The 25,119-nt window shown below is 43.2% G+C and overlaps 2 protein-coding genes across 3 annotated transcripts; one reads left to right on the top strand and one right to left on the bottom strand.

The window, feature by feature from the left end:
* The first annotated feature begins 125 nt into the window (after positions 1 to 125).
* On the top strand, positions 126 to 13,101 carry wdr36 (WD repeat domain 36). Its single transcript, XM_026356379.1, has 22 exons — positions 126 to 376; positions 1,695 to 1,722; positions 1,807 to 1,907; positions 2,161 to 2,278; positions 2,374 to 2,506; positions 2,676 to 2,730; positions 2,868 to 3,000; positions 3,178 to 3,353; positions 3,609 to 3,729; positions 4,966 to 5,031; positions 5,354 to 5,443; positions 5,610 to 5,752; positions 5,833 to 5,947; positions 6,025 to 6,190; positions 6,280 to 6,388; positions 6,480 to 6,559; positions 6,719 to 6,826; positions 7,037 to 7,268; positions 11,523 to 11,642; positions 11,717 to 11,798; positions 12,638 to 12,825; positions 12,915 to 13,101. The coding sequence occupies exons 1-22, from the start codon at positions 230 to 232 to the stop codon at positions 13,062 to 13,064; spliced, it is 2,661 nt and encodes an 886-aa protein (XP_026212164.1). The 5' UTR covers positions 126 to 229; the 3' UTR covers positions 13,065 to 13,101.
* A 7,722-nt stretch (positions 13,102 to 20,823) lies between these two features.
* Positions 20,824 to 23,463, bottom strand: LOC113159292 (membrane-spanning 4-domains subfamily A member 15-like). 2 transcript variants are annotated; one of them, XM_026355911.1, is made up of 7 exons: positions 23,200 to 23,463; positions 22,970 to 23,086; positions 22,803 to 22,859; positions 22,611 to 22,730; positions 22,216 to 22,326; positions 21,133 to 21,243; positions 20,824 to 21,046 (listed from the first exon to the last, which is right to left on the bottom strand). In XM_026355911.1, the coding sequence occupies exons 1-7, from the start codon at positions 23,302 to 23,304 to the stop codon at positions 20,999 to 21,001; spliced, it is 669 nt and encodes a 222-aa protein (XP_026211696.1). In that variant the 5' UTR covers positions 23,305 to 23,463; the 3' UTR covers positions 20,824 to 20,998. The 2 variants fall into 2 exon arrangements, with proteins under 2 accessions (XP_026211696.1, XP_026211695.1); XM_026355910.1 differs by lacking the exons at positions 20,824 to 21,046; positions 21,133 to 21,243 and having other exon boundaries at positions 21,646 to 22,326.
* Between the last annotated feature and the right edge of the window lie 1,656 nt (positions 23,464 to 25,119).

The raw sequence follows: 25,119 nt of genomic DNA, 5'->3' as shown, positions 1-25,119 counted from the left end.
TTGTTATTCAAGAGCTCGATGTTTCGCTGTACAAACGTTTACGCTTGAATTTTGTCAGTACGTTTTTTACATTTTAACAACAAGCGGAACTATCGTGTGGTTGTTGTTGATCGTTTCCGGTCGGACTCAATTCGTCAGCACTCCTCCATGTGTGTTCTCTCCGTGTCTCGTCTTCTGTGAATTCGTGTTTTCTCAGCGTTTATTCGGTGAAACTCCGCCGTTACCGAACATGTCGGCCGGCGGCAGCTCGTTGTTCTCCGGGTTCCGGGTTCTGGGACTTTATTCCAACCACGTGCCACACGCGGTTCGGTACCACAAGAAGCACCGGGAGTTTTACCTGGTGACGGCGGTCGGTAAAAGCTTCCACACGTACAACGTGAGTAGAGAGTAAACCGGTTAAATTATTATTAATTATTAACTAGAGATCATTAGAATCAGTGAAGACAACAGGAAAATGATTATTGTGTGTATCATTATATTATTGTTGTGCTAAACAGAAACGTTATCTTAGTCTAATAATTCACATTATCACAGGACTGTTAAATGTAATCCTCTACATTAAATAAGTTAGATTTTTACTGTGTTCAGCTGAAATAACAAAAACCTCACTGATCTGAGCTTATTTCCCCTTTTACTGTTTTATCCAAATAGTAAAATACAGACATTTGAAAATGAAACAAATTAATTTCAATGTTTGAAAAAATAAATCAGTTGTTAACATGAAAGAAACAAACTATTTTGTCATTATCAGCAGCTAAAAAGGTTCAGCTTCACAATCAGAGAAAATAATACTAAATAATAAAATAATATTAATCACATACACAAACGAGCAGCGTGGACACTGATTGGGACTGAAAACATTAGAAACTGCTCACATGGTCCCGTTTCTGGAACTACAAACACTAAAAGTTCACACTCTCATTGTCACAGAGTGATACCTCATACACGATCTTGGGTAACAGACCAAATGCCCATGCCCACCTAACCCATGGCCTGTTGGAGTCACCCCACCTCCCTCGTAGTGGACACACACCAACCCCCCCCCCCCCCCCGAACCCTGAATTTGACATGACCTGTTTCTGGCCTCTGTGCAGATCCATTACTTCTCCCCTGTCACGTTGTGTACTGAGCGTGTGTGATGAACAGGTCTCTAGCTGAAGTATGAATAGAAAAGGTGGGAACAGAACCCAGAGCCAGCATCACGCTCGGTGAAACCAGAAAGTCACTGCAAATGAAAACTAGACTCAGCTGATCCAGAGAACCGGAAGTTTGTACCTGAATTTATTTACATTTACATTTACATTTAGTCATTCAGCAGACGCTTTTATCCAAAGCGACTTACAAGTGAGGAACAAGGCAAGCAAACAAAATCTAAGTCAAGAAGAAACGACATCAAAGCAAAGTGCTGTTAAAGAAGTGTTTCTGTTTCAAGAGATGTGAGAAAGGGTAGAATTTTTTTTTTTTTTTTTTTGTGCAAAGGAAGATGCAGAAGAGTTCTGTTTTCAGCAGTTTTTTAAAGATTGCAAGTGAGGTGGCTGAGCGTGCAGAGATAGGCAGCTCATTCCACCATCGTGGGATCACTGAGCTGAACAGTTTTCCTTGGTGTCGACTGTGTGGTGCAGGTACCACCAGACGACGTTCCCTGTGGTGTATTGATTAATTCACTGGTTAATTGACGTATTGATTACTTTCAGGTGAACCGGTTGGGGATCGTCGCCATCAGTGAGTATTTTACAGTTTTCGCCAACTGAATTCTGCTCTCTGATTGGCTGCTGTGTTGTGACGTAATATGATGTTGTTGCTTAGGTAACAGCTTGCCTGATGACATCACGTGTGTGGCGGCTGACAGGATGTTGGTGTTCGCCGCCTCCGGGCGACTTGTCTGCGCCTTCGCCAGAAACAAAGAGGTTTTTATTTTATTTCTATGTTTGATTTAAATATTTAAAAATAAGGAAAAAAATGTTTCCAGACTTTTTTTTTTTTTTTTAGCTGCAAACATCTTCTACTAAAGTTTTATTTAAAAGATTTAAGAAAATGTAACATAATTAACACTAAAATCGTCCACATCTACATGAAGTTTCAGTTTTTCTGTTTTATTTAGTTTGTCTTTGATTATTTATGTGCATTTAATAATTTTGTCCCTCTTTGCTTTTGTTACAGGTAGTGATGCGTTACCATGGTCACCAACAGGAAGTGCGTCTTTTGCTTTCTCTGGGTGATCAACTCATCTCCGCTGACAGTGGCGGTGATGTCATCGTTTGGGATGTGCAGGGAGGAGGTGAGCAGCAGAGGGTGGGGCTTCACGTTGGCTCACCTGCATGTTGACATCACTTGTCCTGTTACCCATCATGCCTTGCTCCGTGTGTCTCCCAGACATGTACCTACGGCTGCAGTTTGACCCGAACACCTTCGACTTGTCGGCCATGATGCACCCGAGTACTTACTTGAACAAGGTGCTGTTGGGCAGCTCCCAGGGTGCACTGCAGCTGTGGAACATTAAGACCAGGTGAGTTTTGTGTTGCTTTGTTATTCAACAGGTTGTTAGAGGACAAGTCAACTAGTGTCGGTGAAAAGTTCTGATATCGATATCCTGCCGTGTCACAAACCTACCTTTGATTACCTGTCGTAGTTCATGTTTTTCCTCATTTACCTACTAATTGTCTTTTTGTACTCAGTAAGCTGCTGTTCACGTTTCCCGGCTGGTCAGCAGGAGTCACCGCTCTGCAGCAGGTCGCTCACTATGTTCACACCAACTGTTTTATACTTGTTGCTGTTCAAGTTAGGTTCTGGTTTAACATGTGACAGTGAACTAAACATTATTTACAGGATTTTATTTTTAGAGAAATAATAAACCTTTCATTGACCAGAGTCCTGCAGTCGACGTGGTTGGCATTGGCACGGCAGCAGGCCACATCATCATTCACAACATCCGATTGGATGAGACGCTGATGAGCTTCACTCAGGACTGGGGACCAATCAGCTCGCTCGCTTTTAGAACAGGTAAAGGACAGGTGCCACAGGTATTCTGTAAAGCAGAAGTTTCCAGTCCTAGCCCTCGAGAGGCCCTGTCCAGCCACTCTCCCTGCCTTACCCATTGCTGATTACCTGGTTCAGGTGTGGACTGGGATTAGTGACCCCAGTAATAAAGCATACGGACCATGTCCCCTTCTCTCTCAGATGGCCCACCTATCGTGGCGTGTGGCAGTCCCCAGGGCCACATAGCATTTTGGGATCTAGAGCGCCGTCAGCTGGTTGCTCAACAAAGACACGCCCACAGCACAGCCATTGCCGCAGCAACTTTCCTGCACGGAGAGCCGCTATTGGTCACCAATGGAGCTGACAACGCCATCAAGGTTTTCATCCATCTTACATATTCTGTGTATACTGAGTTTCCTGTATTTATTTATTCAGTGTTTGTGTTGGTGTGGCTCTTTTCTGGTTGTGGTTCCTTTTTATTTTTCCTTTTTATTTTTTTGAGAGCAACTGTAACAAGGCAAAACAATTTCCCTCGGACATTAATAAAGGTTTTGAATTTGGAATCTGAAAAGGTTAAAGTTAGAAACATAAAAAGAAAAAAAGTGAATTAAAACATAAAACTTTTTTTTCAGGTGTGGATATTTGACCAGGAGGGAGGTGGAGCCAGGCTCCTCCGTAAGCGTCAAGGTCACAGTGCCCCGCCCACTGCCATTCATCACCATGGTAACGATGGAAAAAACATCCTGAGTGCAGGTGAATTAACGGCATAAAACAGTCATTTGCATATTACATGATTTATTTTGATCTTCTGGTGCAGAAGTCGGAGCTGGTTTCATAAAGTCTTACAGCCTGTTGGTCCCACGTTACCAATGCAGTAACATACTATGGTGTTGTATTTACTACTGTAGTACATAGCACAGTAACACAGTACAACTCCTCTGTCAATATCTACATTTACATTTACATTTATCAGATGCTTTTATCCAAAGCGACTTACAAGTGAGGAACAAGGCAAGCAAACAAAATCTAAGTCAAGAAGAAACGACATCAAAGCAAAGTGCTATCAAAAAAGTGTTTGTTTCAAGAGATGTGAGAATGAAAGAGTAGAACATTTTTTTTATTTTATTTTTTTAAGTGCAAAGGAAGATGTGGAAGAGTTCTGTTCTGGTCTGATCTGATCTTTCTGATATTGTAGAGGGCCGATCCAATGTTAATGCTGATGTTGTGTTGTGTCGAAGGTCTGGCAGGGAAGACTAGAAGTTCAGTTTTGGGCATGTTGAGTTGAAGGTGTCTTTTTCTCATCCAGCCAGAGATGTCAGAGAGACAGGCAGATTTGCGAGATGAGACAGTTGAGTCATCCGGCGGAAAAGACAGCAAGAGCTGTGTGTCATCTGCATAGCAGTGATAAGAAAAGCCATGAGAATGGATGACAGAGCCTAGAGAAGAAGTATAGATTGAAAAAAGAAAAGGACCAAGGACTGAGCCCTGCGGTACACCAGTGGAAAGGTTATGAGAGTCAGAGACAAACTTAGTGACTAATAGACACTCAATCAAAGAAACTGAGCTTCACATGAAGTGAAGCGTAAATTCTCAAGCCAGTACAGATCTTCTGGTCTGGATAAGTTTGGTCAGGAAGGTTTTCACGTTCTATGCAAGCAGCAAGGGTACTTTTCAGGACACCCCCCGTATAGCTTGCTAGCTGTGAGTATTCCGGGTTGTCACCTGCTGTATTCAACCTTGGGCTCAACCCATAGATTCAAACCCGGGTCTTTCATGGTGTGAGGGGACAGTGTAGTAATCACTACATCCTAGGTGCTGCTAGCATCATTAAGTTATCAACTTTCTCTTGAGTTACTTTTAAAACTCAAGAGAAAATATTTTCCCTTTTTCTTTTTATCTTTATCTATTACTACTAAAATTTAAAATATATGTTTAGAATAGTTTTTATGTCGTACAATATGTGATGTGTCTTTTTGTACAAATGAACAGGTCATGATGGAACGCTGCAGTCCTTCTCCACCGTCCACGAGCGTTTCAACAAAAACCTGGGTCATGGTCAGTTCATCCCTCCTACCAGACTCTGTATAAAAAGTTATTTCTAATTTGCTGCACTCAAAAAAGTCTGTAAATCAACCTCCTGCATAAGTAAACTGAGTCTTATCTTTGATTTATTTTAACAATCAATAATAATTTGTTTTCTTAAATTATTTTATTTTAGTGTTGGATTCTTTTCTGTCATTTCTTACCTAGTCCCACAATGAGTAATAAGCAGTTTGCTGTTGCTGTTAGCCAGAAAAAACGTGAATAAATTCTGATTCAAGCTCTGACTGCTGATTGCTGCTGATTGTAATGTGAATTTTGCATGTGTGTTGTCCAGGATCCATGAACAAAAAGAAAGCAAATAAAAAAAAGAAAGGTCTGTCGTATGAGGAACTGCGTCTCCCTGCAATCACTGCGTTTTCTTCTGGTTAGTGCCGTTACAGAAACTTCCCCACCACAAAACTCCACTGAGAACATGTTTAATTTTTTATGCCATGCGGATCTCCATAGAAGAAATGATGCCTTAATAAGCGTACACAGAACCCCATAGATAAAGTATTGAATTTAAAGAGAAGCTCATGTTCTCGTAACAGTTGCTGCTCGTCAGTCAGACTGGGACGGCATTGTCGCCTGTCATCGGGGTCGCCTAGCAGTCACCACTTGGAACTACCAGAAATGCACCATGGGAACACACCACCTGCAACCGCCCTTCCCTTCCAGAGACACTGTTGCCACGGTAACACACTCACACCTGTCTCCTTAAGCCCCCCCCCCCCATTAAATGTCAGAGTCACGTGACTTACTCTCTATTCCCAGGCTGTTGACATCACTTCCTGTGGTAACTTTGTCGTGATTGGCTCATCGTGTGGCCATGTTGATGCCTACAACTTGCAGTCTGGCCTGCACCGTGGTTGCTATGGCGATGGAAGAGGTTAGGTCATCTGAACTCAACTGTGATTGGTCTGTTCTTTGTTTCTGTCTGGTACTAACCTCGACCCCTGGCTGCAGCTCACAGTGGCAGTGTGCGAGGTGTCGCCACGGATACACTGAACCAGATGACCCTCACCACTGGCTCTGATTGGTTGCTCAAGTTCTGGCGTTTCAAGACCAAGAAACAGGAAGAACAACTGAAGCTAAATGCTGCACCAGCTAGCATGATGCTACACAGAGACAGGTAACTAACAGTTAGCATCATGCTAGCAGAGACAGGTAGAAAACTGTTAGCCACCGTGACTGACAGTTTTTCGTTTCCGTTCACGTTAGTGGGATGCTAGCATTAGCACTGGATGACTTCACACTGCTTGTGGTCGACATAGAAACAAGACGAATTGTAAGGAAGTTTACCGGGCACCACGGCAACATCAACGACATGGTGAGTTGAAGAAGGCTAACAAAGCAGAACAGCTGACATCGGACGATGCCAACAAATTAGTCGTAGCAGTGAGAACTGTTTTTCTCGTCAGACTTTCAGCCCTGATGGCCGCTGGCTAGTTACTGTTGCGATGGACTGCACCATTCGTACCTGGGATCTCCCGTCTGGATGGTGAGACTGGATCTACTGTGCTTTAATAATAATATAATGTGTGTGTTTACTGGAGTGTTCTCATAAAAACAAATTGAATAGAATTTATAAATAATTTTTCATTGTCTTAAATAACAATGAAATCAATAATTCTGACTTTCTTCTGCTTCTCTTTTTCAGCCTTGTCGACTGTTTCCTGGTTGCCATGGCACCAGTGGGTGTGTCAATGTCGCCGACTGGAGACTTCCTAGCAACAGCTCACGTTGACAGTCTTGGCATTTACCTCTGGTCTGAACCAATCACACTGCAGTTTGTAGATACACTAGCCAATCAGATTGTCTCACGTTAAGTATTTATAGACAAAAATAGAACTTTTTATGACCCAAACATTTTCCACAATAAGACCATTGGATTTATTGTTACGGTACAAAGAATCTAAATAATTAAAATTACTAATTTCGTGTAGCAGCCAATCACAGTGCAGCTCTCATCCCTCAGGACCAATAAGAGCCTGTGTGGGCTTGTGGGGCTCCGACCTCTTCCGGCCGACTACCAACCATCTGCGGAGATGTTGCCAGGGGTGACAGCAGATGAGTCAGAACAGGTAGTGACATCAGATGAGCCTGATGACTCATATAAATCAGCTGAACAGCTTGGGGCGGAGCTTGTGACTCTGTCTCTGCTGCCAGAGTCTCGTTGGAAAAGTCTGCTGCACCTGGATGATATCAAGGTGAGAGAGATTAATTTCCTGTTTTACGAAGACTAGATATATACACCGCCCTCTACAGGCGGACCACAGGAAATGCACTAAGGTGCCTTTCAGTGAATCTGCGCTGCACAGCACCAGAAAGATGCAAATATTTTCTGTGTTTTCTGCTGTCACCATATACCACGCATCTCTGCTTAGGGTTATATTCCTAACACAATTTTTTCTAACCATGCAACTGACTCTGCTTCAATGTGCTATAACAGGACACTGTTTTTAGCATGTGCACATGTGCATGTCCTGCTGTGTGCTGCACATGTGGAAAATAACCTGATTCATATGTAAAAACAACTTGGACCACACAGGCCCAGGTACTACATCAGAATACAGGTTGTTAAAATATATTTTATGTATTTTAATATTTTTAAAGCTTTGTTTGTTTGGGGGGGTATTGGCTGATGCTGTTGGACCAATCTACAGCGAAACTAAGCAAACAAAGCCAAAACAGTGTCCGAACTTCAATATTTAAACACTGTAGAACACACACAAGGTCTACATCATGAAGGGTAGTATAGGTCCTGATTCAGAACTAAAAGTTGATTTATTGACATATAAACGTTTGAACTGGCCGATTCTGAAACTGACAGATCACCTGCCAGGGAAGACGGCGGACTGTGTTTTCACTTTTCTGAACTAGTTTACGGAGAGGCCCAGTCATTTAATATTGTTCAGAGGTGTTACAGAATGATCCTTCCTGCGTTCTCTCTTTGGCTTCAAATTGCGCTGTTGTATTGAGACACACAGAGCTCTCTGATTGTGGAGAGGCATTACAGAAAATGATACCTCTTACTTGCAATAGACAATCTTTGGCAACATGTAGCGCTGTTGCCTGTTTCTCCACCAACTCACCCAAAGCGCATTACAACGACACGTTTGTTCTGTCATCATGGAATTAACATTGGTGACAGCTCATCTCTCTCATCTGCTGTTTGACATTTTAAAATGTCCTGTTGATAACTGTTCACAGACAACGCTGTTCTCACAGACATTAAAAAATATATAAATATATAAATATAAGTAAAGATAGTCTGAAATAAATTAAATTCAGTTGTGTTGGAGCTCAATTGAAGCTAATTATGTTAGAGCCATTGTCACTATACCACAGGGTCAATAGTTTGACTCCAGGTTCCTCCTGTCCAAATGTCAAGGTGTCAAAGCATAAGACACGGAAACCTCAGTGCCTTGAATGCCGTTACCTTTATATGTTTTTAGATGCATAAATTGTCGCCTGTAGTGTCGCAGTAAACAGCGGACGCTTCTCTAGCAGGCGGCAATGGTTCCCATCAGGACAACCAGCAGGGTAGCCACAGTGTCCACTCTGTGATACTGGAACCAGTTTAGGTCACGTAATGACATGGCATCACAGGTGATGCACTCAATCACAAACTCCAACCACCCAAAAGACAGCGGTGCTCAGCTGAGGCTCTGGATGATCGCGGTGTAGTGCCAATAAATGCTACATACTGGACCTGTAGCTAAGCATCATGGGGAAAAGAACTGTAAAATACTTTTACTGTGAAGGAGCTCTGTCAAACAGGAAGTACAAAAAATTTGTTCAGGAGGAATGGGCTTTTATTGTGAGAAATCCAATGAAAAATTACATTTGCAATTCAGTGGAGAGAAAAAACTCCCTTTAGAGGAAGAAACCTCCAGCAGAACCAGGTTCAGGGTGGATGGCCATCTGCCTCGACCAGTTGGGGTGAGTGGAAAGAGGAGAGAGAAAAGAACAGCAGGCAACAAAAAACAACAACAAGCAGCAGAAACACTGGACAGGTTGGTAGGACCAGTAACTGGACTCTGGAGATGTACAGCTCCAGGCCGAGGATACCTGCAGAGGAGAACAGAGAGAGGGAGACAGAGAGGAGGAAACACAACTACAGGAGAGAGAAAACACAAAGTTAATGACATGAAATGGTAGAATTTAAATGGATAGAGGAGAAAGGAGAGAGGAGAGGAGCTCAGTGTATCAGTAGAGGTCCCCCAGCAGACTAACCTATATCAGCATAACTAAGAGATGGTTCAGAGTCACCTGATCCATCTTTAACTACAAGATTTATAAAAAAGGAAAGTTTTAAGTCTAGTCTTAAATGTAGAGAGGGTGTCTGCCTCCAGAACCTGAACTGGGAGCTGGTTCCACAGGAGAGGGGCTTGGTAGCTAAAGGCTCTGCCTCCCATTCTACATTTGGAAACTCTAGGAACCACAAGTAAACCTGCAGTCTGAGAACAGAGAGCTCTGCTTGGAAGATATGGAACTATGAGGTCTTTAAGATCTTTAAGCCTGATTATTAAGGGATTTATAAGTTAGGAGAAGAATTTTAAATTCTATTCTGGATTTTACAGGGAGCCAATGGAGAGAAGCTAACGTAGGAGAAATATGATCTCTCTTACTAATTCCAGTCAGAACTCTGTCTGCAGCATTTTCGATTAACTGGAGGCCTTTTAAGGAGTTATTGGGCAGATGGTGAAAGAAGCCCTCTTGTCACTACCAACTGTACACTACCACTCAAAGGTTTGAGATCACTTAGATGTTTTATTGTTTTCCAAGGAAACACAGGACATGAGTCTGAACAGGAAATACAGCAAAAGAACAGGACATGTTGACATTGTCAGAGTTGCAATAATGAAAAATGATGACTGTGTTCTTCAAACACAGTCATCATGCCTTAATAATAAAACAAACACTTCATGCAACAATTACAGCCTGGCAGACCTTAGACATTCTAGCTCTTTCATGCTTGACTAAAGGTATTAATCTCTGTTCAGGCATCTTTTTATTCTGCCTCTCAAAAATGTTCTTCTGTTTGATCCAAAGACCTCAAACTTGGAATCATCTGTAGACAACACCTTCTTCCAGTCTCTTTTGTTTTTAATGGCCACCATCCTGAAGTTTACTCTTCACTGTTGATACTGACTCTGGTGTTTGCTTTTTGCTCTCTCTCTCTCTCTCTCTCTCTCTCTCAGTGTTTACTATTTAGTGCAGTTGAGGACCTGTGAGGCGTCTTTGTCTTAAACTACACACACTGTCACACTAGCATTCAGCTTTTGAATGAAATATGACATATGATAAATTCACATTGTAAGTACACTGCCTGTCCAAAATTCAAGCCACACACTAATATTTCACCTTTAGCTTTGATTACAGCACAGATTTACTTTGGCATCATTTCCATAAGCTTCTGCAGTGTCCCAACATTTATTTTCATCCAGAGTTGGATTCATTTTTCACTAAGATCTTGTGTTGATTATGGGAGAGTGGAACTGCTGCTCATAGTCTTCTCCAGCACATACCAAAGATTCACAGTGGGGTTAAGGTCTGGACTCTGTGGTGGCCAATCCATGTGTGAAAATGATGCTAATGATCACTTCACCTTCTCCCTTCTTCCCCTGATGCTCCCCTCACTCTGCAACAGGGTCAATCTGGACTCATCAGACCACATGACCTTCTTCCATTGGACAGTTCTTAACTCAGTTTTAGTAGTTTCATCAGTCTCCTCGGATGTTTTCTTTGCTTGATTCATGGATTCTGGACAAGAAAACAAGCAGATCTGTGGAACAGATTTCTTTTTACACCAGTAAACACCCACTCAAACCAGTTTGAAACCCACCGAAACCCATTAAACATCTCAACTGGACATCACCTTGAATACCAGGAAGTTGAACTTGGTGGCATCACCGCTGCTGTTGTAGTTGATTCAATTCAATTCAATTTTATTTGTAGAGCGCTTTTTACAATTGACATTGTCACAAAGCAGCTTTACACAACCAAAGAACAGTACATGAACAGTTGATGTAAAGCGACGCATCAGGAACTAAAATGGTGACGGAGTGGTTCCTTCTCACCAGCTCCTCCATGGTGGTCCTCATGTTCAGCTGGAAACACCAGGACGATCTTTGACTGACTCTTTGTTCTTAGTTTTTATTCATCACTACAGATGTTTCTCTGTCACAGTTTACAGAACAAATGAAAACTGAGTTTTTAAGTCTAATGTCTCTGATTTATGAGACACATCTGAAACAGTCATGCTTTCAACAACATCAGTTTGAACACTGGTTCAAATGCTTTGTTACTGCAGTACTGACACTTTTGGACTGAGATTGTGAACTGTACCTTTACTGAGTGATTAAAGGGTTGAAACAATAAGACTTTTCCAGCTCGGTAGTTTCATGTCGTTTTCTGTTCATGTGAGAACATCACTGAGTTGTGTCTTTTCTCCGTAGAGGAGGAATAAACCCACAGCGCCCCCTGTTGCTCCAGCTGCTGCACCGTTTTTCCTGCCGACACTTCCTGGTCTCACGCCTCGATTCACGTTGCCCACGACAACAGAAAAGGAAGCACAGGTACAACTGAGGTCACTTCTTCTTCTGTGTTTTCTTTAATATCTGTTCATTTCTAACATCCTGTTTGTGTTCAGTCCAAGGTGCTGGGCTGGGGGTCATTGTCTCAGAGCTCTGAGTTTAGTTCTGCTCTGGAAGCAGCTCTGGAGTCTGGATCATGTAAGTCCACATCGGTTTCATGAACTAAAAGTTGATGTTGGTTAATTCATGTTTTAAAAAATAAATTGTCAGTTGGTTGCAGCCAGTGACTGTAGTCTGGAACCACAGACATCATTATATCTTGGGTTTCTTCTCTGGTTCTCCTCGGGTCTCTGGATGTTTTACCTTCAGCAGGTGAATCTGTTAACGATCAAGTCCAGAGAGCCGTCACTGCCCGAGAACAAGAACCACTGGGTGGAAAAACCACAACAGATCTAAGAACAAAATATTAGATGTTTTAGCTGTTCAAGCTGGAACAACATGGAACAGAGCAGTCAGTCAGATTCAGAACCGCCAACAGATCTGAGGCAGCAATCATCACCAGAGTAAATCCAAAGTTCATCACAAGATGGAATCCACTTCCAAACAGGAAGACCAGATCAAAGTCTGTAAAACCTGTAAGCAGTCTGTAAGAGTCCTGGATCAACATCCCGTGGACCGACCAGACCCAGGTCAGCTTACACCAGAATGACTGGAACAACAGAATTTGAAGAAGGGAAGAAACTGTTCCTGATCTGTGGAGGTGGTGTTCTGGTGTAGGTGTGTAGGCTGCAAAGGACCCGGTTCTGTAGAGAACCGAGGTCCACGTGTTGTTCCTGAGTTCAGATAAAAACATTCAGTTTCACTGAAGTGACAATTAGAAACAGCTGCAGTAACAGTGAAGACCAGCATCAGGAGAGTCCAGACTTTGGTCTCTGAGGTTTTAATCTGAGAGCTGAAAAAACACTCTCTCTCTCTCTCTCTCTCTCTCTCTCTCTCTCTCTCTCTCTCTCTCTCTCTCTCTCTCTCTCTCTCTCTAGTTGAGCACCCGGTGCATCTCCTGAAGGATTGTGGGCCGGCTGCGCTCTCTGTTGAGCTCACCTGTCTGACATCAGAGGGGGGCGGTTCCAGCACGCGCCTTCTTGCCTTCATCCGCATGATTGGTAGCATGTTGTCCAGTGGGCGGGACTTTGATCTGGCTCACGCCTACTTGGGGCTTTTCCTAAAGGTCAGCCAGTCAGAATGTCCGTTCAGACTTTTATTATGAAAGTCTCTACTCAATTTCCAGTTTGCCATAAGTTTGTTGTTGTCTTTCAGCTCCATCTCCGCTCACTGTCGCAGGACACTGTCGCCATGGCAGCGTTGTTACGTCTCTCCTGCCAGCTGGAAGCTGGGTGGGCGGAGCTACGAGCATCATTTGACCAATCACTGTGTCTGCTGTCGTATGCCAAGAGCGCTCTGCTGTGACTGCTGTATTTGTTTCATTAAATGTTGTTCAAGTGTTTCCAGTGTTTCTGTCTGTGCTGCCGTTGTCCGTCATCACATTTGAATCCAATAATAACATACTTTTACTCTTGGTATTGTAAGTACGCGGTGGTATAGAAACTGAAACCAGTGGGAAGGATTTGGACCTGAGGGGTGTTGCACAAACCCAGATCAGGGATTAAGCATAGTTGAACTTATTTTTGACTTGTTGAGAACTTGAGATTTGTTCTGTGAAGTTATCCTGGTCCAGAGCAGGTTAACATCCAGGATAGATTAATCCTACAGGGACCTATCTTCATGTCTAGCTGTCTGAACTATTAGACATTAGTGTTCTCTGCTACATGTTGCCTCATTTCACATATTCTGCTTTAAAGATACCACAGATAGTGTTTTTAATTTAATTATATTGGTTCATTTTTTAACTTTATATTTACTGACAGATTCATTTTTATATCACTTGTTTAATGAAGATTTCTGTTAGTTTCAGTTAGTTAGGTCGATAAAGTGGGTAACATGAAGTCTTGTAGATAAACTGGACAGGTTCTATTCTCAAGCTTACTCAGACAAGCATTCAGGCATCAGTTTTGTGGGACATTAAGACATTTAAACTCCAGCTGTTTAGTAACTTTCTGGATTACTTACTTCCGTTCTCTCTAATGATATCGCACCTGTAAACACCAGGTGTGTCCCTGAGTCTCGGCAGGTGTGACACGCTGCTAATTCAGGGGGTCGCAGGTAGAAACAAAGATGGTTCCTGGAGTGAAGAGAATCACTTTGTTGAATCGCTGCGTTCATCAATCAAAAAAAAAAGATCAATGAAATAATCAAATCATCGACGATTAAAAAAGTGACCAGAACCTTTCCTTCAGTTCTGATCATCATTTAACCAGAAACTGTTCAAACCCTGGATTACCAGAAACCTCAGATCTGTGTTCTCAGTTCTCCGAGGTCCCCCTAAGTAGCTGAAGCGGAGAGAATCCAGAGTCCAGACGCTGGGACCTGAATCTGGATGTCACCTGGAGAAGCTGCAGGTGGGAACCCGACATGTCGGTTCTGACATCGCATGAACAAAAAAAACTGCTTCTGATCTCCGACCTGATGGAGCAGGATGTTCTGAGAGCGGAGTCAGGAACCGGTCACAGAAAGAGAATCAGACAGTTTGCTGGTCCAACAGAACCCAGTCTGTCCTGAATCAGAACTATCCGGACTCTGAGATCCACAGAACAAAACGTTTGACCCTGCTTCTTTTTATAAAACTGGTTCTGTCTGGGACGGGAAGTCTGGATCTAACCTGGGTTTGAATCCACGGGTCTGGTTCTGAGTGGACTTTGCATGTTCTCTCCATGTCTGTGTAGGGTCCTCGTCTCTCTAATCACGTGAGTATAAGACGGGACAGGAATGGTCCAGAAAGACAGAACTGATTGTTCAGGTCTGGTTCTTCGTTTTTCTGATTCATCAGCACAGTCTGTGATAAAATAGTAACACGGTCTGTGATAAAACAGGAACAGGGTCTGTGATAAAACAGGAACAGGAACACGGTCTGTGATGAAACAGGAACAGGAACACGGTCTGTGATAAAACAGGAACAGGAACACGGTCTGTGGTAAAACAGGAACGCGGTCTGTGATAAAACAGGAACACGGTCTGTGATAAAACAGTAATGCGGTCTGTGATAAAACAGGAACACGGTTCAATTCAATTCAATTCAATTTTATTTGTATAGCGCCAATTTACAACAGAAGTTATCTCAAGGCACTTTACAGTGTAAGGTTTAAGACCTTACAGAAAATATTTATACAAAAGATTATAGAGAAAACCCAACAACCCCATTTGAGCAAGCTTTAGGCAACAGTGGAGAGGAAAAACTCCCTTTAGAGAAAGAAACCTCTAGCAGAACCAGGCTCATAGTGGGTGGCCATCTGCCTCGACCGGTTGGGGTGAGTGGAAAGAGAAGAGAGAAAAGAACAGCAGGCAATAAGACAACAACAAGCAGCAAGAACATTGGGCAGATGAACTGGATTCTGGAGATGTACAGCTCCAGGCTGAGGATACCTGCAGAAAAGTACAGAGAGAGGGAGACAGAGAGGAGGAAACACAACTAAAAGAGAGAAGACACAAAGTTAATGTCATGAAATGGTAGAATTTAAATGGAAAGAGGAGAAAGGAGAGAGGAGAGGAGCTCAGTGTATCAGTAGAGGTCCCCCAGCAGACTAACCTATAGCAGCATAACTAAGAGATGGTTCAGAGTCACCTGATCCATCTCTAACTATAAGATTTATAAAAAAGGAAAGTTTGAAGTCTAGTCTTAAATGTAGAGACGGTGTCTGCCTCCAGAACCTGAACTGGCAGCTGGTTCCACAGGAGAGGGGCTTGATAGCTAAAGGCTCTGCCTCCTGTTCTACATTTGGAAACTCTAGGAACCACAAGTAAACCTGCAGTCTGAGAACGGAGAGTTCTGCTTGGAAGATATGGAACTATGAGGTCTTTAAGATAAGATGGAGCCTGATTATTAAGGGATTTATAAGTGAGGAGAAGAATTTTAAATTCTATTCTGGATTTAACAGGGAGCCAATGGAGAGAAGCTAACGTAGGAGAAATATGAACTCTCTTGCTAATTCCAGTCAGAACTCTGGCTGCAGCATTTTGGATTAACTGGAGGCTTTTTAATGAGTTATTGGGACATCCCATTAATAATGAATTACAATAGTCCAGTCTGGAAGTAACAAATGCATGGACTAGTTTTTCAGCATCACTTTGGGACAGGATGCTCCTAATTTTAGCTTTAATGTTTCTCAGGTGAAAAAAGGCAGTTCTAGAGATTTCTTTGATGTATGAAGTGAAGGAGATATCCTGATCAAAGATAACTCTGAGATTTCTTGCAGTTTTACTTGAGGCCAGAACTAAGTCATCAATGGTGAGAATGTGTTTAGACATAGTGCCTCTGAGATTTTTAGGCCCAAACAGTATAACCTCTGTCTTGTCCGGATTTAGGAGAAGGAAATTGGAGGTCATCCAGGTCTTTATGTCTTTTAAGCATTCCTGAAGTTTGACTAATTGATTAGTTTCTCCTGGTTTCATAGATAAATATAGCTGGGTGTCATCTGCATAACAATGGAAATTTAGTGTGTTTCCTAATAATATTGCCTAAAGGGGGCAATCACGGTCTGTGATAAAACAGCAACAGGGTCTGTGATAAAACAGGAACACGATCTGTGATAAAACAGGAACAGTAACATGGTCTGTGATAAAACAGGAACACGGTCTGTGATGAAACAGTAACAGGAACACGGACTGTGATAAAACAGGAAGAGGGTCTGTGATAAAACAGGAACAGGGTCAGTGATAAAACAGTAACACAGTCTGTGATAAAACAGGAACACGGTCTGTGGTAAAACAGGAACAGGGTCAGTGATAAAACAGTAACACGATCTGTGATAAAACAGGAAGAGGGTCTGTGATAAAACAGTAACAGGGTCAGTGATAAAACAATAACACAGTCTGTGATAAAACAGGAACACGGTCTGTGGTAAAACAGGAACAGGGTCAGTGATAAAACAGTAACACGATCTGTGATAAAACAGTAACGCGGTCTGTGATGAAACAGTAACTTGGTCAGTGATAAAAAAGGAACAGGGTCTGTGATAAAACAGTAACAGGAATATGGTCTGTGATAAAACAGGAACAGGGTCAGTAATATGCAGTAACATGGTCTGTGATAAAACAGGAACAGGGTCAGTAATAAAACAGTAAGATGGTCTGTGATAAAACAGGAACAGGGTCTTTGATAAAGCAGGAACACGGTCTGTGATAAAACAGGAACAGGGTCTTTGATAAAGCAGGAACAGGGTCAGTAATAAAACAGTAACACGGTCTGTGATAAAACAGTAACTTGGTCAGTGATAAAAAAGGAACAGGGTCTGTGATAAAACAGGAACAGGAATATGGTCTGTGATAAAACAGGAACAGGGTCTGTGATAAAACAGGAACAGGGTCAGTAATATGCAGTAACATGGTCTGTGATAAAACAGTAACTTGGTCAGTGATAAAAAAAGGAACAGGGTCTGTGATAAAACAGGAACAGGAATATGGTCTGTGATAAAACAGGAACAGGGTCTGTGTTAAAACAGGAACAGGGTCAGTAATAAAACAGTAACACGGTCTGTGATAAAACAGGAACAGGGTCTTTGATAAAGCAGGAACACGGTCTGTGATATAACAGGAACAGGGTCAGTAATAAAACAGTAAGATGGTCTGTGATAAAACAGGAACAGGGTCTTTGATAAAACAGGAACACAACTGGACACCAAGTGATGTGTTTGTGTTCCCACATTATAGTAAGTTTTCTCAGATTTGTTTCTGAATAGCTGAAATGGACGTGCTCAGCTGATCAAACTGACAGTTGATCACAGAAAAACAGACTTAAACTTATACTTAATTCTGAACTCAGTCCACATCCACACCAGCTCCAGCCCCGGTCTCGACCACCACAACAGCTCCGGTAACACACGTTATAACAAAATGCTGTCATTTGTCCATATTTTAGATTATTTTAAGTTGACAGTGAAAATTCACATACGCAAAAGTGTGAGTGGCTCAAATCATACCGAAGTTTGCAAATCTTATTATTAGCAGATATTTTATTACATTAAACTTGCCTTGACAAAGTATGACACATTGATAACATTCATACATTCAATGAACCACAATGAAAACATTCATTAACCACAACACCAATAATCTGCTGTACCATTTTTAATAGGGCAAAGATCTGTAGTGTGCTTTGTTACCCTTTTGCGTATGTGAATTTTCACTGTCAGCTTAAAATAATCTAAAAGATGGACAAAACGTGTGTTACAGTTAATAATGGAGGGGGTGCAATATTTGGCAACTCGGAGTTGCCGAGATCTGCATCCTCCTCCCTGATTAGAGTGGGGGATGCCGATCTCGGCAGGCATGCAAAACTCGGCATAACACCGGCCGTCCGCCGGAAGTCCTCCTGGTCTGCTGCGCCTGGTCCCTCCTCCGGGCCCCCTCCTCCCGACGGTCTTGGTGTGCTCGCCTTCCTGGTTCCCTCTTGGGCCGTCTGGGATCCGGCCCTTGGGGTGGGGGTTCTGTCACCGTTTCGGCCTGGCATCAGGCCAAGCTGAAGCTTCCCCTCACTTCTCCACCTCACTCTCCCTCTGGACTCCGCCCACCAGCCCATTTTTTCCCTCTGCTCACAGCAATCAGCTGAACATTAGACTCACCTGTGCCCACTTTCCCCTACAAAACTCTCCTCAGCCCTTTTCCCCTCTGTCAGTTCGTCGTCGTTCCCAACCTGTCTTCAGCGTCGCTCCCCAACCAGTCTCCAGTCTGTGTTTTTCGTGCCTGCAAAACCTGCCTGTTCCTGCCCGTCCTCCTCAGCCCTGTCTGCTTCCCCCCTGGATTCCCTGGACTTCGTTCCCCCTCTGAACTCTGGACATTATTACCTGTTTTTTCCCCGTGAGTGTTTTCCTGCCCTTGTGCAGTGGTTTTTGTTTTGTCCTTTGATCCCTGAGTTGTTACTTTGTTCTCGTGTTTTTGTAGTGTCTGTTGACACCCTCCTTAGTTTGCCTGTTTTTGCCTAATAAATCCTGTTTAAGTTCATTCCTGCCTCGTCCCCCTCCGTTAACCGTGACAACAAGTCCTGTTGTTCTGTCTGCTCTGGAAACGATGCAGGATAGCAGTGATAGGAGAACAAGAGGGAAAATCCACTGTGTTCAGGTTAACTGGTGACTCTGTAAATATATTTGTGTCTTTGTGTCAGCTCTGGGATCGACTAACCCTAACCCTGGTCAGGTGAACCCACCTTTCAGCCTGTGACAGCTGTGGTGGCTCCAGCACTCCGAGTCTAATAACAGGAAAAACAGTTCAGCTCCAGTCACACTTCACACAGCTTGTTGTTCTTTCTCTTCTTTATTACTTTGAGATAATTCACTCTTTCTCACTGTCACTAGTTGCAGTTGCTCTCTTCCTTATTTATATTTTTTCGTGTAGATAATAAACTAAGTCCCACCCTCTCACATCATGTTGTTCTAGGGTTTTTACCTTCGTTTAGATTCCTACTTCAATTCATCCGAAAGACCGCAGCAGCTGCTCCATCACCATAGAGACAGGTCCTTTGTTTACACCTGGGACCAGCTGATCTTACTGAGGATGGCCGGACTTTAAACATCCCAGAGGAGATCAGAAGGAGGACAACGGGGGAATGAAGAGGCGGCAGAAAACAGTGCGGAGGAAATAAAGAACGGAGAAGATTTAACCTCTCTGATTATGGACAATGTGAGATCACTGGACAATAAGATGTACGAACTGACATCTCTGGTGAGGATGGAGAAAATCTTTGCAGAGTGTAGTTTGATGTGTTTCACAGAGACATGGCTGCATGATGGTATTCCTGACTCCAGTGTTAATATAGACGGTTTCAGGAGAGGAGGGGGGCTTGATGTTCTCATTAACAACAGGTGGTGCCATCCTGGTCATGTAACTGTCAAAGAGCGTCTCTGCATCCCTGATGTTGAACTGTTGGCTGTGGGACTCCGTCCATTTTATTTGCCCAGAGAGTTTTCTCACACAATAGTAATCTAACCATGAGGACCATCACTGTTCCAGTGAGCCAGGCTACTGTTTCAGAACCATTTAACACAGGACCAGGTTCAGTTAAATGAGGTAATAGACCGATGATAATAAACTGCAGCTCAGCCTGAGATGTCCCACCTCTGATGTGCTGGATACTACTGCATATAAACCAGACTCAGTACAACATCCTGGAAATCTGACCTTTCTGGTTGTAGGAAGACCTGCAGACCTGTTCGCAGATGAATACGAAGGACGCTGGTTAGATTTGTCACTGTAGGGTACAGAAAAAGGTTAAAAAAGATCATTAGACACAATCTTTTCTCATCAATCTGTGTGTGTTTCACTTCTGTAACCACGGACTTACAGATGCTACTCTCTGAAATGCGTCTGTTGTCATATTGGATCAGGACTCTGTCAGTAAGTAATAGTTAAGTGACAATGAAAAATAAATTGAGCTAAGTATCAGTTGAAGAAGAAAAAGAATCTGTTATGTTATGTTTAAATTTATAATTAAATCGAGGGACACAAGTGACAGTAGAAGCTTATGAGAGAACAGAGAGAACAGAAAACGTTGTCCAGTCTCTCAGGCAGAGGACGGACTGAACGTCGCTTACACATTTATAGAAATCTGAAAGTGACTGGAGGCGTTTTCTTGTTTCGGTGGAGATTCTGAGTCGTCCTGGTCCTGGTTCTCCAGTTCTCCAGGACCAGGGGGTGGCCTAGGACCCTCAACCAGGTCCAGCTTTTACTGAACAGAACCTCTGGGAACAAGTTTTCTTGTCATTAATTCAGTGTGACGTCAGTAAACGAGCTTCCTCTCATTTAAAGCTGAGTCATGTTCGCTGACATGGATGTGGCCTCCTGGAACCACACCCTGCTAGACCTGCACTAAAAACCACCAAGTTAAAAATTGACCCATTTTGACACAACGCTGGGTTTATGTCTGTGTGTTGTTTGGACTGAACCCTGTAAAGAGCTGCAGTGGATCACGGGAGTCCGTCTGCAGCGTAGCTGTGCTGGTTTTATAGCAGTAACAGAAAACTTGACTCAACAAGAACCAATCAGAACATTCAAGTGAAAAGTTTAATCAGAAGAAATGTAAAATACAATCTGAACATAAACACAAACACACGTGAAGCCACAGGTTCATCAGGTGGAGTCCTCAGACCTAAACCAGGTGTTGGTTACGTTCCTCAGATCAGTACCTGTAAACCTTGAGTCGTAAACTTTACAGTAATTAACCATTAGGGGACGAAGGGGACTGGGTTCTGTCAACACCACGGTACTGACAAGACAGTACTCGATCTGTGATTCAGGATTCAGCTGCCGATGCCGGAGGGGACGATGCTGCTGTAATCTGGAGGTTTCTGTAAACAACAACAAACGGATTCAGAAACAACAACACAGCTGATGTCCAGTCACATGACTCCTGTACAACACCTGCATATCTCACCTCATAGGGAGGGGGGGGGTCAAATGCTACCGGCGGGGGTGGGCATGAAGGTGGATTCTCCATCGTCACTATGGAGTTTTCAAAGAACTGGTTGGTGAAGATTACTGGGCGCTGAAAACAGGAAACGACTTTCAGGTTTTCACTGAACAGCTTCATTTGATTTTGTAAATGATCAGATTCAGGAGTCGGCGTGAAAAGGAAATTCCTCAACATGAGATTCTGAAGAATTTAGTCCTTGACCCTACAATCAAACCAAATTGCAGCTGAGCTGATGAAACACAGAGAGGAGACCACGCAGACCTGCTGGGAGCCGCCATCTTGTCTTCACTCACCTGATCTCCTGATACGTCATCATCCATCTACATCAGAGTCACGCTGCTGTCAAGAGTGTTTTTCCGCACTCAGGTAACCCGGTTACAATAAGCTGATTTCTTAGCGTCATGTAAACAGGAAACCTGGTTTCCGTAATCAGGGTAGTGGATTAGAGAAACCTGATTTCTCCCAGAGAACTCTGATCACTCTGCCATGTAAACGTGTCACCAGGTTTTTAATCATCATTTTACCAGAGATCGTGCTCAGGACCCCGCAGGTAGAGATCAGGAAGTTTCCAAACAGCTAAACTGGGTTAGGGTGTGAAGCACTGCTCTGAAATCAGCCCAGGGCTGAGGACAATCCAGTTTGGTCTTTAGCTGCATGTATACTTGGATTTCCAGTAACCATGTTCCTTGAGTTCAGGTAAACTCGCTGAGTGAGACCCATCTGTCTCTTCCCGTTCTGTGGTCTTCATCGAGGTCTCCAGAGTCCTGTTCCCTTGGCGCCCCTGGACCTGCCTTTCTTTATGATTCATTCAAATCGGTTTTAAAAGTACCCGTGGTGTCAGTCCTCTCACGGGGCTTCACTCTGTTTTTGCTGTTCTACAAATCGTTGTTCTGAGTTCTTCTTCTTGCCATCACGGTGAACCTCTGCCCTGTAAATAAAAGTGTGTTCTCGCCCTTCTGAGGTCAAACAGGAACCAGGAATCGGTCTTAACTGGTGGACTCCCCCTTTAAACTGCTGCCTGTCTACATGTACAGGTGGACTCACCTGAGTTACGTGGGAGGTAACTCTGCAGCAGCTCAGGGCAACGATCATGGACAAGCCAAACTCCAGGAAAAACATGACAAAGGAAAATCCGGTGAACACCGTGACCACGCCCTATAAAGAAGAAACATGTTGGCTTTGGTCTCTCGGGTCCTGAAACATTTCTCTCGTTCAACTTCTGTGAGCAACATAAAGAAATGGGTTCCTGGACTTGACTGTTCCTGCTCAGCTACTAACCAACAGCAGGTCTCTGGACAGAAGCTCAAACTGGACCCGTAGACACGATTCATCCCCAACACCTGTTTAATCGGATTCTGTTTATCTGTCACAACCAAAGCTGTGCACCTAACTAGTGCCCACACAATAACCTAACTAGTCCTCAGTAATGTGAGTCTTACCGGATCCTGGTTCCAAAAATCAGAGAAGGGGTTGCTAAATGTCACGTCCAGACAGTAGATGATAGTTGCAGCAATTGAAACCACAGCAGCAAAAGCATTCAGGATCACAGCACATTTAATCTGCTGGACAGAGACACATTAGCACACCTGGAAAACACCTGGAAACACCTGGTGTTTGAGTGAGTTACTGACCGGAGTGTGGCTCAAGGACGTCCCAGCAGCCACGGTCAGAGATCCCGCCATGAAGCACTGCAAACAAAAACGGAGACCAGGACTCAGAGAGCCCATCATAGGAGAGCCGGTCCAGGCCACAGAGCAGGGACCAGACTCGAACGTGGTCTGGGCTTCGGCTCACTCACCGTCATCGGGCCCCAGACGAAGATGCCGCTGTTCACAGCCAGTTTCTCTTGACGTTTGCTGCTGATGATGACGAATCCAAACACGAAGGTCGACAAAGCAACGAGGATCTGCATCCCCTGCGCACACGAAGATTAACTACTCGGATACTTTATTGTGTAACAGATTACAAACCATCGAAGTCAGCTAAGGTTGATTTGGTTTAAATGCAGTGACTGACTTCGTGTCTCACCCCGATCATCTTGAAGTTACCGTTCCTGGGTCGGGTCCCCGGAGGAGGGGTCCCCAGATCCTGTTGAACCTGTGTGACGACCCCCACGCTGCTGGTCGCTGACATGTCTGAGTCTGGACGAAGTCTGGTGAAGCTGCTGCGTGATAACCGAGCTCAGAATAAATCATTGATCAGAGATCAACCATGTCAGCTGATTCCTCCTCAGCGACACCTGGACACACCTGAGCGGGAAGTCAGTGGCGCGATGGGCGCCGAAATATTTCACAGAACTTGATCATATGATAGATTTTGCTGCGGACTTTGAGCTCAGCTCTTCCTGTAAACTGTCTTATTATTACCGACAATAAACAGGTGTGTACAGGAGTTAAAGGCTCAGTTCACCAAAATAACAACAAACTCTCGTCAGTTCCTGACTCAGCTCTGATTCGTGTGGGTCGTGGTGTCCGACTTCATTCCACCTATTGATGGAGGTGGAATGAAGTGATCCACCTGCACAAACTGAGGGTTTTACAATCTATCTGTCTGTCCTGTTGACTTTGTATGTAAGGAAACGACTGAAGCTACTGCTGCTGCTTTGGGAATAAGACACACTGATTGTTCCGGTGATGGTGCAGTGCTGTGGAGAACTGGAGGAAGACGAGTGGAGCCGGGTTCCTGGAGCAGGTGAACACAGTCAGTCAGTCAGTGGAACACAGGGACTGATGTGCAGGTTTAAATCACTATTTCATTTCCTGGGAAAAGTGCTGCAGATGTTTTTTTCAGTTTCTAACAAACACATGTTGGAAGACAAGCAGCAAAGGTTGAAACACACTGAGTGTCAGGAGGATTCACTGCAACATATCCTTCATCCTCTGCACGTGTCTGCGTTACCAAAGCAACCGCTGACTGTATGATTAAGAGCGATGTAATGTGTGAATTATTCATTTGTGTTTTTTATTAGTCTGTAACAGCACGACAATATTGAACATGAAACACTTCCTCAAACAGCAGGTATTGAGAAAAGTCATTTTCAACGAGCTAAGCTGAGACATCACAATAATATAAGAAAAAAGAAGGTGTATCAGAGCTTCTAACGATATAAAACAAAAAACCATAGTAAAAAGTCAGTGTTTTTAAGATTTATCATGCTGAACTGCATGAAAACAAAGTACGTCCACATCTCTGAATTTTAATTTTAACCATCTGTACAATGAATTCCACATAAATTTAACGACTTCACATTCTGTGGTTTCTAAATGTGTCATTTACATATAACGAGTGTCGACCATCTGTTTAAATTCCTCTCTTAAAAATTCTTTATAATTCAAAAAGTGCTTCTTTATATTTTAGGGAAATTAGACATTTTGTTCTAATATATAATAAATCAGCTTTGGAAAATTCCTTTTAATGAAGTAAAATTGTTATGTAAGTTATTGGCCACACATAATTTACCAGTAAAATCTGCTGATGGAAGGAGGAAAGTTCAGCTGGCACTTTGGATAAATCAAAGTATATCAGTATCACCAAATGATAGCTACAGATATCCCTTCAATATTAGAGTTTTTAATAAGCATATACAATAATTCTGTAGCTATCATGAATAAAGGAGGTGATATACTGCAGCCTAGTAAGTCGTAGTAAGACAGAATACATGTGTCTGAACGAGAGGGATCAAGGTAGAAGCGTTAGGTTACAGGGGGCTGAGGTGAAGAAGGTGCAGGAGTTTAAGTACTTGGGGTCAACAGTTCAGTGTGATGGAGAGTGTGGAAAAGAGGTGAAGAGGAGAGTGCAGGCAGGTTGGAGCGGGTGGAGGAAAGTGTCAGGAGTGTTGTGTGACAAAAGAGTGTCAGCAAGACTCAAAGGAAAGGTCTACAAGACAGTGGTGAGACCAGCTCTGCTCTATGGGTTAGAGACGGTAGCAGTGAGAAAGAGACAAGAGGC

Source organism: Anabas testudineus, chromosome 12 (genome assembly GCF_900324465.2).
Source record: "Anabas testudineus chromosome 12, fAnaTes1.2, whole genome shotgun sequence".
Classification (NCBI taxonomy): Eukaryota; Metazoa; Chordata; class Actinopteri; order Anabantiformes; family Anabantidae; genus Anabas; species Anabas testudineus.
Note: the sequence above shows the minus strand (reverse complement) of the source record. Positions and strands in the feature narration are given on the sequence as shown.

Bases quoted from the DNA above. Each gene is read 5' to 3' on its own strand.
- wdr36 (XM_026356379.1), top strand. From the start codon at position 230: ATGTCGGCCGGCGGCAGCTCGTTGTTCTCCGGGTTCCGGGTTCTGGGA. The intron at 5,444-5,609 runs GTTAGTGCCGTT...TTCTCGTAACAG, and splicing joins AATCACTGCGTTTTCTTCTG to TTGCTGCTCGTCAGTCAGAC. The intron at 5,753-5,832 runs GTAACACACTCA...CTCTATTCCCAG, and splicing joins CCAGAGACACTGTTGCCACG to GCTGTTGACATCACTTCCTG.
- LOC113159292 (XM_026355910.1), bottom strand. From the start codon at position 23,304: ATGTCAGCGACCAGCAGCGTGGGGGTCGTCACACAGGTTCAACAGGAT. The intron at 22,731-22,802 runs GTCAGTAACTCA...TCTGTCCAGCAG, and splicing joins CGTCCTTGAGCCACACTCCG to ATTAAATGTGCTGTGATCCT. The intron at 22,327-22,610 runs GTAAGACTCACA...TCTTCTTTATAG, and splicing joins ATTTTTGGAACCAGGATCCG to GGCGTGGTCACGGTGTTCAC.